Source organism: Cryptomeria japonica, chromosome 5, assembly GCF_030272615.1.
Source record: "Cryptomeria japonica chromosome 5, Sugi_1.0, whole genome shotgun sequence".
In the NCBI taxonomy this organism is placed as follows: domain Eukaryota; kingdom Viridiplantae; phylum Streptophyta; class Pinopsida; order Cupressales; family Cupressaceae; genus Cryptomeria; species Cryptomeria japonica.
Genome location: NC_081409.1, coordinates 929,846,548 through 929,857,625, shown reverse-complemented (window position 1 = coordinate 929,857,625; position 11,078 = coordinate 929,846,548). Strand labels below are relative to the sequence as shown.

The following is an 11,078-nucleotide window of genomic DNA, read 5'->3' as shown; positions in this document are numbered from 1 at the left end:
TTTAAGTATAAAATAAAGATATTTAATCTATCTTTCACTTAAATGTGTAATTATTTAATTGAACAAAATTTAGGTGTACAAAGAACAACAAAATAATCTCTATATAAATTAGTTATTTAAAATATCCCATTTAATTAACAAATAGACTTGCATAGAAAAATGGGATATGTATACATCTTTATTACATTGGATATTGATAAACATTAATTGAAAAAAATTAAAGAAATTTTAAGATTTCTTTCACTTAAATGTGAGATTATTTAATTTAGCTAAATTTAGGTGTACAAAGAACAACATAAGTATTGCCATAAAAATTAGTTATCAATTTATCATTTAAGTAATAAATAGACTTGCATATAAATCATGGGATATGGTGTATACATTTTTATCACATTGGGCATGGATAAACATGAATTGAGTGAAAATAAAGACACTTCAATCATTTTTTACCTAAACATGCATGTAATTATTTAATTGTGCTAAATTTAGATACACACAAAGTACAAAAAAATATTTAATATAAAAATTTGTAATTAAAAATATATTATTCAAGTAATGCATAGAATTACATATAAATCATGGGATATGTAGTACACATTTTTATTACATATGTCATGAATAAGCATGAATTGGAGGAATTCATACTTCCTAAGGAACTAGGTTCTAGGTATGATTGAGAAACATGCCTTCTAAGGATTGTACAATTTACCTTACCATCTCATCTTTTGATTATTTTAATTTAGAGGTGATATACAAGACAAGAGAGAAAGCAGCAATGCCAACTGCAATTTGCTCACGTCTAGATGAAATGAACTGTGTACAAGCTTTCAAAATTGTTTTCTTCTCTTTCTCATGTTTATCATCTTTCATTTGTGAGAAATCAACACTATCACCTTCTTTCTTGGCCTTTGGACTTGATACTTTTTCTTCTTGTTTTTTATCTCCATTGGGAGGGTAACTCTCAACTTTTGGATTTTCAACCAATATTTGTTCCTGTTGATCACCAACCTTCATCTCAACTTCTTCTTCCTTATAACCCAATAATTCAAATTGATTTGGGAGGGTATTTGAATCAACTAGTTTCTCTTCTAACTCTTCTAGCTTATTGGAGGCTTTCAATTGTGTCTTTTCTTGTATTGCTTCTTGAGTTGTGCTAGAACTTACAACTTCTGGAGTTCGAACCTTCTCATCATCTAGTTGAGTTGTAATAAAATTTGTAGCTTCTAGAGTTTGAACATTCTCATCTCTCAGACTTTGATTTGGTTTATTATTTGGCACCTTTTCATCTTGAGCTTCACTAGACTTTGCAACATCTTTAGTCTCAATCATCTCGTCTCTTGGACTTTGATGTGGTTTACTGCTTAATTCCTTATCATTCTGATTTGTTGTAGACTTTGCACCTCCCAAAGCTTCAACCTTCTCATCTCTTGGACTTTGATCCAGTTTATTACTTGATGCTTTGTTATCCCGAGTTGTGGTTGACTTTGCATCTCTTGGAGTTTCAAGCTTCTCATCTCTTGGAATTTGACCCTGTTTATTATTTGACGCTTTGTCATCTAAAGTTGCACTAGAATTTGCAACTTTTGTAGCTCCAACTATTTCATCTTTTGGACTTTGATGTGGCTTTTTGCTTAATTCCTTGTCATCTTGAGCCATACTAGACTTTGCATCTCCTGTAGTTTCAACCTTCTCATCTCTTGGAGTTTGACCCAGTTTATTACTTGATGCTTTGTCATCCTTAGTTGTGGTAGTCTTTGCACCTGTTGGAGTTTGATCTAGTTTATTAGTTGACACTTTGTCATCCTTAGTTGTGGTAAACTTTGCACCTCTTGGAGTTTCAAGCTTCTCATCTCTTGGACTTTGATCTTGTTCATTCCTTGATACTTTGTCATCCTGAGTTACACTAGAATTTGCAAATTCTAGAGTTGTAACCTTCTCATTCTTTGGACTTTGATCTAGTTTATTGTTTGATGCTTTTTCATCTTGAGTTGCATTAGAATTTGCTACATTTGGACTTTCAACATTCTCATCTTTTAGAATTTGGTCTGGTTTATTGCTTGATGTCTTGTCATCCCGAGTTGTGGTAGACTTTGCACCTCCTGGAGTTTCAATCTTTTCATCTCTTGAACTTTTATCTTGTTTATTGCTTGATGCTCTGGCATCTAGTGTTGCACTAGAATATACAACTTCTGGAGCTTCAACCTTCTCATCCCTTGGACTTTGATCTACTTTATTGTTTGATGCTTTTTCGTCTTGAGTTGCACTAGACTTTGTAACATTTGGAGTTGTAACATTCTCATCTTTTAGACTTTGGTCTACTTTATTGCTTGATGCCTTGTCATCATTTTTCTCACTTGGCGTTTCTATAAATTTTGCATTGCATTCACCAACCTGTGGGATACTCTTTCTCTCTTGATCTAAGTTATCATTAGATTTGACTTCAGGGGGTGCTTTCAATTTATAGAATGTGATGTACATCTTCTCATTTTCAAATCGAGAAGTAATGCCTGCAATATCAACATTCATAGGAATATGAAAAATCTTTTCAAATCTAGAATCAATCCTTCTCCTATGGTGTTGCATCTCTCCTTCATACACTTGATCCTCAATAAGGCATTCTCCACTGATTTTGATATTTTCCCCATCGTCAAGTTTCCATTTTACACCTTCCTCTTTAAAACCTACACACAAAGAAATAATTATAGTTAAAAAATAATATTTGGGTAATGAACTATATGTTTGAAATAGAATCAATTTATGTGAGCAATATTTTAGGTTGGACTAAAACTAATAAGACAAATTGTTGTAATACATGTGTTTAATGATGGTTATGTGAATGAAACAAAAGGATTGAGGCTAGTTAGATCTATAATGCCACAAGAAATGCCACTTTGTTTAGAAAAGGCCTATATAATTGTTTTAAAACTTTGTAATGACATTAATAATAATGAATTTACAAAGAAGATAAACAATACTGATAAGTATACTCTAAAGGAGGATACAAATATGTTATCCAATGATCTTGCATTCTAAATCTATCCATATAAACTATCTTGAAATGGTATTAGTAAAATAGTTGAATTGATATTTACAAAATGAAATATAAATAAATTTATGAGATCATGAAATAAACCTGGGAGATCAAGCACTAGGATGTGGGCTTTGTCTGAGTCAAGCCATTCACTCTTAGGCTCAAATTTGGCTTCATCTCTTCGACTTTGACGTGGTTTATTGCTTAATTCCTTGTCATCTTGAGCCATCGTAGACTTTGCACCTCCTAGAGTTTCAACCTTCTCATCTCTTGGAATTTGATCTAGTTTATTACTCGACGCTTTGTCATCCTGAGTTGTGGTAGACTTTGCACCTCCTAGAGTTCCAAGCTTCTCATCTCTTAGACTTTGATCTTGTTTATTTCTTGATGCTTTGTCATCCTGAGTCACACTAGAATTTGCAACTTCTGGAGCTGTGATCTCATCCTTTGGACTTTGATCTTGTTTATTGTTTGATGCTTTTCCATCTTGAGCTGCACTAGACTTTGCAACATTTGGAGTTTTGGCATCCTCATCTTTTAGACTTTGGTCTAGTTTATTGCTTGATGCTTGGTCATCCTTTTTATCACTCGGTTCTGCTATAAGTTTTTCACTGCTTTCACCAACTTGTGGGACACTCTTGCTCTCTTGATCTAAGATGTCAGTAGATTTGACTTCAAGGGATGCTTTTAATTTATTGAATATAATGTACATCTTCTCATTTTCAGTTGTAGAAGTAAAGTTTTCAATATCAACATTCATAGGAATTTGAAAAAGCTTTTCAAACCTAGAAACAATCCTTCTCTTAGGGTTCTGCATCCCTCCTACATTCACTTGATACTCAATAATGCGTTCTCCACTGATTTTGATATTTTCCTCACCATCAAGTTGCATTTTTACACCTTGCTTTTTAAAACCTAAACACAAAGAAATGATTATAATTAAAAAAAAAATTGGACAGTGAACTATATGTTTGGTATTGAATCAATTTATGTAAAGAATATTTTAGGTTGGACTAAAACTAATAAAATAAATTGTTAATGAAGCTATGACATTAATAACAGTGAATCTACAAAGAAGATAAACACTACTGATAAATATAGCTTAAAGGAGACACGTCACCTCATGAACTTGCACTCTAAGTCTATCCATATAAACTATCATTGTATAAGTAGTTCAAAGAGGTTATCCATTATCACCCATCTCTTAGTTTCTTGAAATTTCTGACAATTAAACTCATTTGCCTTACCACCCCATTGTGCACCTCAGAGGATCATTAGAAATTGAGTTTTAAAATCAGTGTTCTTATTTTAATGCTATTAGATTTTCATAATCTATATAAAAATTGTTTGTAGTTTCTGAATTAGATTGTATATGCAATTTTTATCAACATTTTAGATCACACTCCGTGATCCATCATCAAAATAAAAGAAAATTCAAGAAACACCATTAACCAATATTCTCATCTATTAACTCATATTTAACACCATTAGCCCATGGATCACCCCCAGAATGTCACAGTGGAAAACTACAAATGCTCAGTTGATTACCAGGAAAATCTATATTTGACAATGATACACAGGAAACTCTAATGACATAAAATTATCTAGAATAAAACCAGAATTTATGATGATAGGCTAAATAAGTTTATGAGATCCTGAAATAAACCTGGGAGTTCTAGCACCAGGACGTGGGCTTCAGCTGTGTCAAGCCATTCAGTTTTAGGCTCAAAATTGGGTTCCAAACGCTGACTTGATCTTCTTCTGGTTAAGCTTCCAGGACGAGGAGCTCTTCTACCACTTTTAACCTCCAATGCTCGATCTTTATCCATTTCTAAATGCTCTGGATTCAAAACCAGAGATTACAGAATTGTGGGCAAATGGGTTTATAGGATGTAAAGGGATTGTATGGATGGCTCTTAATGTACGATCTCTTTGTATATATAGGAAAATGGGATTGTGTTGGGAATTCCTTTCCTTGCAGAGTAAGAGAAGTTTGATACTAGGAGGATGTTGAAATGTGGAAAAAAAGATTGGAATAATGAAAACAGAATAATTTAGCTTCAGATGTTGATAACATGTGGTGAATAAGGAATGGGTATTCAGGCCAGGAAGCAACAGAAATATGCTGATTCTTGACTAGAAAGGGAGAAAAGGTCCCACATTGGTACAAAGGAAGTTCTTGAATTATATATATATAAAAAGAAATTCTTTATTGGGTCAAGATGGGTCTTTTTGAAGTCTAATCTTTGAAATTTTGTTTTTCTTGGATTAAAAATATTTTCCATTTTTTAAGAATGTTTTTCAAATATAAGTTGGAATATAAACATTTAAGGGAAAGGATCTAGTAGTTGAGCAACATAATTTTGTGCTTCTAAAACTACTATGTGACAATTTCAAAACACTTCCAATTTTTGATGTAGCTTACTTGGCAAGTTCCACTACTTATAACTAAGGTTTCAGGTTTACATCATCAAATATATACCACATCAAACATGCTTTTTGTTGAGGTGGCCAAAAATGCCCCCATGCCCCCAAAAAGTTAGATATGTAGTTGTGCACTAAATCATATTTTATTGGTGCGCTGATGTGGCATCCAGAGAGTTTTTTAGTGGCGATTCTTCGCCAATTGGCGAATTTCATGCGAATTGTCTGGGGCAAAATCATGGTCAAATCGCCCGGAATTTCGGGGTTAACGGTGCACTGTAGAATCTGGCTTCGCCATTGACCACACATCGCCGACGTGCATGCCCGTAATATTCGCCTGAAATCACTCGGACACGGGTATTAGATCACCTCTGTTATTCGCCAGCAATAGTAAAATGACCACGTACCCAAGACCTAATTCGCCAATGGTAAATTAAATGTTCATTGCATGCGTCAGCCAAATTCGCCAATATCAATTAAAACATTATAAGCATTCGAGGACCCATTGGGCCATTTCGCCCCGCTTAAATTAAATTTTCGTTGCACACCTGCGCAATTCAGCAAAAATGCAATTAAATTAAATGTTTATTGGCAATTGCAACGCCCGAGCCCCGCGCAATTCGCCAAAAATGCAATCATGGATTGCTATAAATACACTCTTTCTTACACTCCTCCTTACAATTTGTTCGTGTCTGATTAGTAAATTGGGAGCTCTTGAGTCGCGATTCGCATTCCACAAATTGAGTTGGAAAGTCGAAGTTCATTCACATTGTAGAGCGGAGGGCCAGAGTTACAATCCTACAACACAGGCCCAGGCATTCCTGATTCCTGATTCAGAGAATTGAGAAGGCATAAAGGTGAGTAATCATTTCTTCATACTTGATAGTATTAGTTTTAACTTTTAATTCGTAGTGAGAGGTCAAGACTCAAGATGTCACAGTCAGACATGGGTGAGACTCCTTAGGGTGGTGAAGGGATTGAGATGTCACACAAGGGTGAGACTGAGACTCCTCAGGGTGGTGAAGGGATTGAGATGTCAGAAAAGGGTAAGACTCCTCAAGGCGGTGAAACTAAAGGGATTGAGAGGCCATCAAAACGCCCAAAACTTAAACTTAAAGATAATACCATAAAGTCTTTCTTTGGAATTGGCAAAGTTTCTGGTCCATCAACTTCTGTAGTTGCAGAAGCCATTCACAGCAGCTCACCACCACCGCAAGGTGGGATTGTCATTGAGTTAAATGCATCAAATGAGGATGGCAATACCGACATGGCAGAAGATGTTGTAAGGGATACACACAATGAGGTAATTCACTCGGATGCTAATGCTAGTACTGAAGATGATGTTGGTAGGAAGAAAAGAAAAAGGAAAGTAAAACTGGGGCGAGAGTGGGAGATGACAAGGAGTTTTAAGATTGATTGGGTAGCAAAGTACCCATTCATTGAACCGGTCCCAAACAATGAAGAACAACCAACAGAATGCAGGTGTAAGATTTGTAGCTGGAAAACAAAAAGAGAGAAGAAGATGCAGCTAAAGCTTGACACCATAGAAAAGCATATTGGTAAGGTTTATGAAAAACAGATCATAGACAGAAGGGAAACACGAGTAGTAAGATGGACATCAAAGGAAGAATGTCTTCATGTTAAGTATGCCGCGGAATATGAAGAGCATAACCACAATGACAAAATGACAGTGATTGGTAATAGTGGATTTGGAAATACAATCAAGGCTAGGCTTGAACATGCAGCGAAAGATGCAAACCTGGCAAAGACTGTTCAGATGAGTGTTATTTTTCATATTATGTCGAGAGGGCGTCTTATGAAAGATTTCCCAGAATTTAGTGATTTATTATCTTTTTTGAATGTTCCTCACTATCCTATGTCACATTGGTCAATAAATGCTGGATGGGAAATGGCAAACTGTCTCACTGAGGTGGAAAAGCAAAATTTACAAGAGAGTGTAAAAGAGTCAAATTTCATTTCATTATCCATAGATGAAGTTACTGTGGTAGATAACACTGCTTGGGTTTGTATGCATGTGTATACTGTAAAAGAACACGTCCGCCGAGCTCATCTACTCTGTGTTCGTAAAATGAGGGGCAATTCAACAACAGAAAATTTATATTTGTAAGTTAAGAAAGCTTTGAATGAAATTGCTGGTATGGATGACTTGACAATTGCCAAGAAGTTGGTGTGTGTTGGATATGATGGAGCTGCAGTAATGCAAGGTCAAAGGACCGGTCTTTGTGCAAGATTACAAACTAGTATTGCACCATACATGGTTGGCATTCACTGCATGGCCCATCGAATGAATTTAGCATATAGAATTGTAAGCAATTTCCCTACAGTGTCAAAAGTTGAAGATCTGGTCCACGAGATCCACTCATACTTCTGCCGAAGTCCTAAATGTTTTGCAGAATTTCAGATTTTTGCTTAGGGAGTAACAGGAGGAAACAAGCTTCTCAGGGATGTTGAGACAAGATGGATCTCCTTGCATGGACCAGCGGAACGAGTTCTAACAGAATATCAATCCTTGATTGGTCTAATGTATGAGCAACGCCTCACAGTAGACAAAGCTCCTGATCTCTTACATAAGTTAAGTGATATAGAGACTCTGTTAACTTTAGCTAGTCTTCTCCCCATGCTGGATTCAATGAACAAACTTGTTAAGAAAGCCCAAGACAAAACTATGTATATCAATGAGTATAGCACTCTACGTAAAATGACATGCTTGAGCCTGGATGGTCTATATTAAGATCTAACAGGGCGAAGCCCAAATGTTTTTAGGTGGCAGATAATTACAGATTTGAATCATGCTGAATTTTTTTTACATTTCAATACCAAAAATGAGCTATGTGTCTTTGTAAAAGGATTTCAGATACCAATGCACCAATCTAAGATGGGCAAGCGAGGCAGAGCACTACCAGTTAAAAAGGAAGATTTTGCAGGATTGTTAAATCTGTTAGTGATAATTTGAAGTCTATTGCATATGAACTTTCAACTGAGATTCGTGACAGATTCCCTCAAGAAGAAATAATTGAAGCCATGGGTTGTGTGTATCCTCAATTTTGGCATTCAATTGGAGATAATCCAAATGACGCAAAGATGTATCATAAAAAACTAGAGGAATTGATATTGACATTTTCAAAAGATGCATATTGCAATGGACAGCCAATAGAAGGAATTTTAAATTCAGATCATCTTAGAAAACAATGCAAATAGTTTGCATTGGTTATGAAACAACAGTTGGTTAACTTGGAGAATCCATTTGAACCTAGATCAATCACAAGGCTTTGGAAAAGGATAGATCAAAGTGAAGCATTGCGTATTGCAATACCAGAATATTTGAAACTTGTTGATTTATGTCAAACAATGATATTGGGGTCGGTGGAAGATGAGAGAGTTTTCAGTGCATTAGGGCTTTTGAAATCAAAGATCAGAAACAAATTAGACAAGAATTTGGAAACTTGCTTGAGGTTGTTTGTAACCCAGTATAATGTTAGAGATTTTCCATATGATAGGGCACTGGCAATCTGGAATTCCATGCGTGAAAGACGAGGGGTGTGCAACACTTTAAAAGCTGGTGGTGTTACTGCTAGTGCTAGTGCTGAGACAAATGAATATGATGGATCACAGACTCAGAGTCAGCATGAAGACGAAGACATTTTTGAATACCTGACTCAGAATGAAGATGAACCTGCTAGTACTAGTCAGTTTCCGAATCTTGAGTCCATTTAGGATATAGAAGCCTCGGACAGTCGGACTGAGTCACTGAAGTGAATTAGCAGTCAATTTATAGGTATTTATAATTATACTACAGTTCTTGAGTCATATTACAATTTCAATTTGCAAAATTGCAATACTATAGTTGTCATTGATGATTTTTGATATTGTATTCCTTCAATTTGTGAATCAGAAGTAGAACAGATACTTATTTCATATTTTAAATTGTGAATTTGAATTATTACTAAACAATTGAATTATTAGTAAATTGGTATTTGGTTCCACATTATGTTGAACATGAAATGCAACAATTTGTGTCACAAGATCCATAAAATTATTCATACTGCATAACCTTTACTGCTAGAACCTTTCTACTGTTCTACAGTAAATGCTTAAAATGATGTTCATGGCGAATAGGGTTTTGTGTTTTTTTTTGTTGTCTTAGTTGGCTAGTAAACCGAAGTTGTCGTGCATTGAAAATCTGAGTTGTCCTCTATTTATTTGTCCATGTCATCATCAAGTGTGGTCAAACCGGTTAGTCAGACATGTTTAATGTTTCATCTCTAACTTGCAAATAAATTTCATGTTTAACAATTTAAGTGGTGAATTAGCGAGTGTTGGACCTATTGGTTTGGGTTTAAATCGCAAGGTCTCTTGTTTTTTGAGCATTAGCATTTTATGTTAGCGAGGTGGAGATTGTTAATGAACTCGCTTTGGTCGCGAGTTTGCGACTGGGTGTGATTTTATGTTGTCGCACGGTTGCGAGGTGTTCGTGGTTAAGTCATTTTAATTTGCGATCATGCGATGTAGGTTGTATCGCAACTTAGTTGGTTTCGTCACTTGCTTGCAGGTTTTGAAGTTGTTTAGCATTTTAAGTTGCGATCTGGCGACAGGTAAGTTTTGGTCTGATTTTGTGGTCATCGCATGCTCGCCGGTTTGTAAGTCTTAAGTCAAAAAGTGTTGCGAGCATGCGATGGCGGTTAAGTGGCTTGTTGTCGCGGGATCGCAAGGGTTTAAGTCAAGTTAAGTTTCAAGTTGCGAGCTTGCGATGAAATAAGTTATTTTGTTAGATTTGCAGTGGTCGCCAGCTCGCAGGTAAAGAAAGAATATTACTAATAATGTTGCGAGGTTGCGACTGAAGGGCTTGATGAAGATCAACGACTGTCGCTCACTCGTGAGATTCTTTGAGGATTCGTAAAAGGGGTTGCGAGCTTGCGATTAAGAGGATTTGGTAGCATTGTCGCTAACTCGCCGGTTCCTTTCCTAATTGTTATAACCGGTTGAGAGTGTGCGATTAAAGATGGGGGATTGACACGTGGACTTGTTTGTCGAGTTTTGTAAAAGTTTTGAATGCAATCACAATCAAATGCCACAGTAGCTAGTTCATGCAAGTGTGGCAATTAATGAGACTTGAGAGAAGTGACGGCTTGCATGATCTAGCCGAGATTTTGACATTTGTACAATTGCATTAATGACGACGCCCATTCTCAAATACCATTTTATGTTGCGAGGTTGCGACTGGATGTGATTTTATGTTATCGTAAGGTCGCGAGGTGTTCGCAGTTAGGTCATTTTAATTTGTAATCATGCGATGGGGTTAAGTCGCTTGCTCGCAGGTTTTGAAGTTGTTTAGTTTTGGTCTGATTTTGTGGTCATCGCATGCTCGCGGGTTTGTAAGTCTTAAGTCAAAAAGTGTTGCGAGCATGCGATGGCGGTTAAGTGTCTTCTTATCGCGGGATTGCAAGGGTTTAAGTCAAGTTAAGTTTCTAGTTGCGAGCTTGCGATGAAATAAGTTGTTTTGTTAGATCAACGGTTGTCGCTCACTCGCGAGATTCTTTGAGGATTCGTAAAAGGGGTTGTGAGCTTGCGATTAAGAGAATTTGGTAGCATTGTCGCTAACTCA

General features: G+C 36.1%; 1 protein-coding gene across 1 annotated transcript; it reads right to left on the bottom strand.

Moving 5' to 3' along the window:
- Window positions 1–526: 526 nt before the first annotated feature.
- On the bottom strand, window positions 527–4,929 carry LOC131035798 (uncharacterized). The gene is made up of 3 exons (XM_057967531.2): window positions 4,698–4,929; window positions 3,134–3,946; window positions 527–2,681 (listed from the first exon to the last, which is right to left on the bottom strand). The coding sequence occupies exons 1-3, from the start codon at window positions 4,858–4,860 to the stop codon at window positions 730–732; spliced, it is 2,928 nt and encodes a 975-aa protein (XP_057823514.1). The 5' UTR covers window positions 4,861–4,929; the 3' UTR covers window positions 527–729.
- Between the last annotated feature and the right edge of the window lie 6,149 nt (window positions 4,930–11,078).

What these genes read in the sequence shown, in the direction of transcription:
- LOC131035798 (XM_057967531.2), bottom strand. Translation starts at nt 4,860, where the DNA reads ATGGATAAAGATCGAGCATTGGAGGTTAAAAGTGGTAGAAGAGCTCCT. An exon ending in CCTGGTGCTAGAACTCCCAG is followed by an intron (nt 3,947 to 4,697) that starts GTTTATTTCAGG and finishes CTTTGTGTTTAG; the next exon opens with GTTTTAAAAAGCAAGGTGTA. An exon ending in CCTAGTGCTTGATCTCCCAG is followed by an intron (nt 2,682 to 3,133) that starts GTTTATTTCATG and finishes CTTTGTGTGTAG; the next exon opens with GTTTTAAAGAGGAAGGTGTA.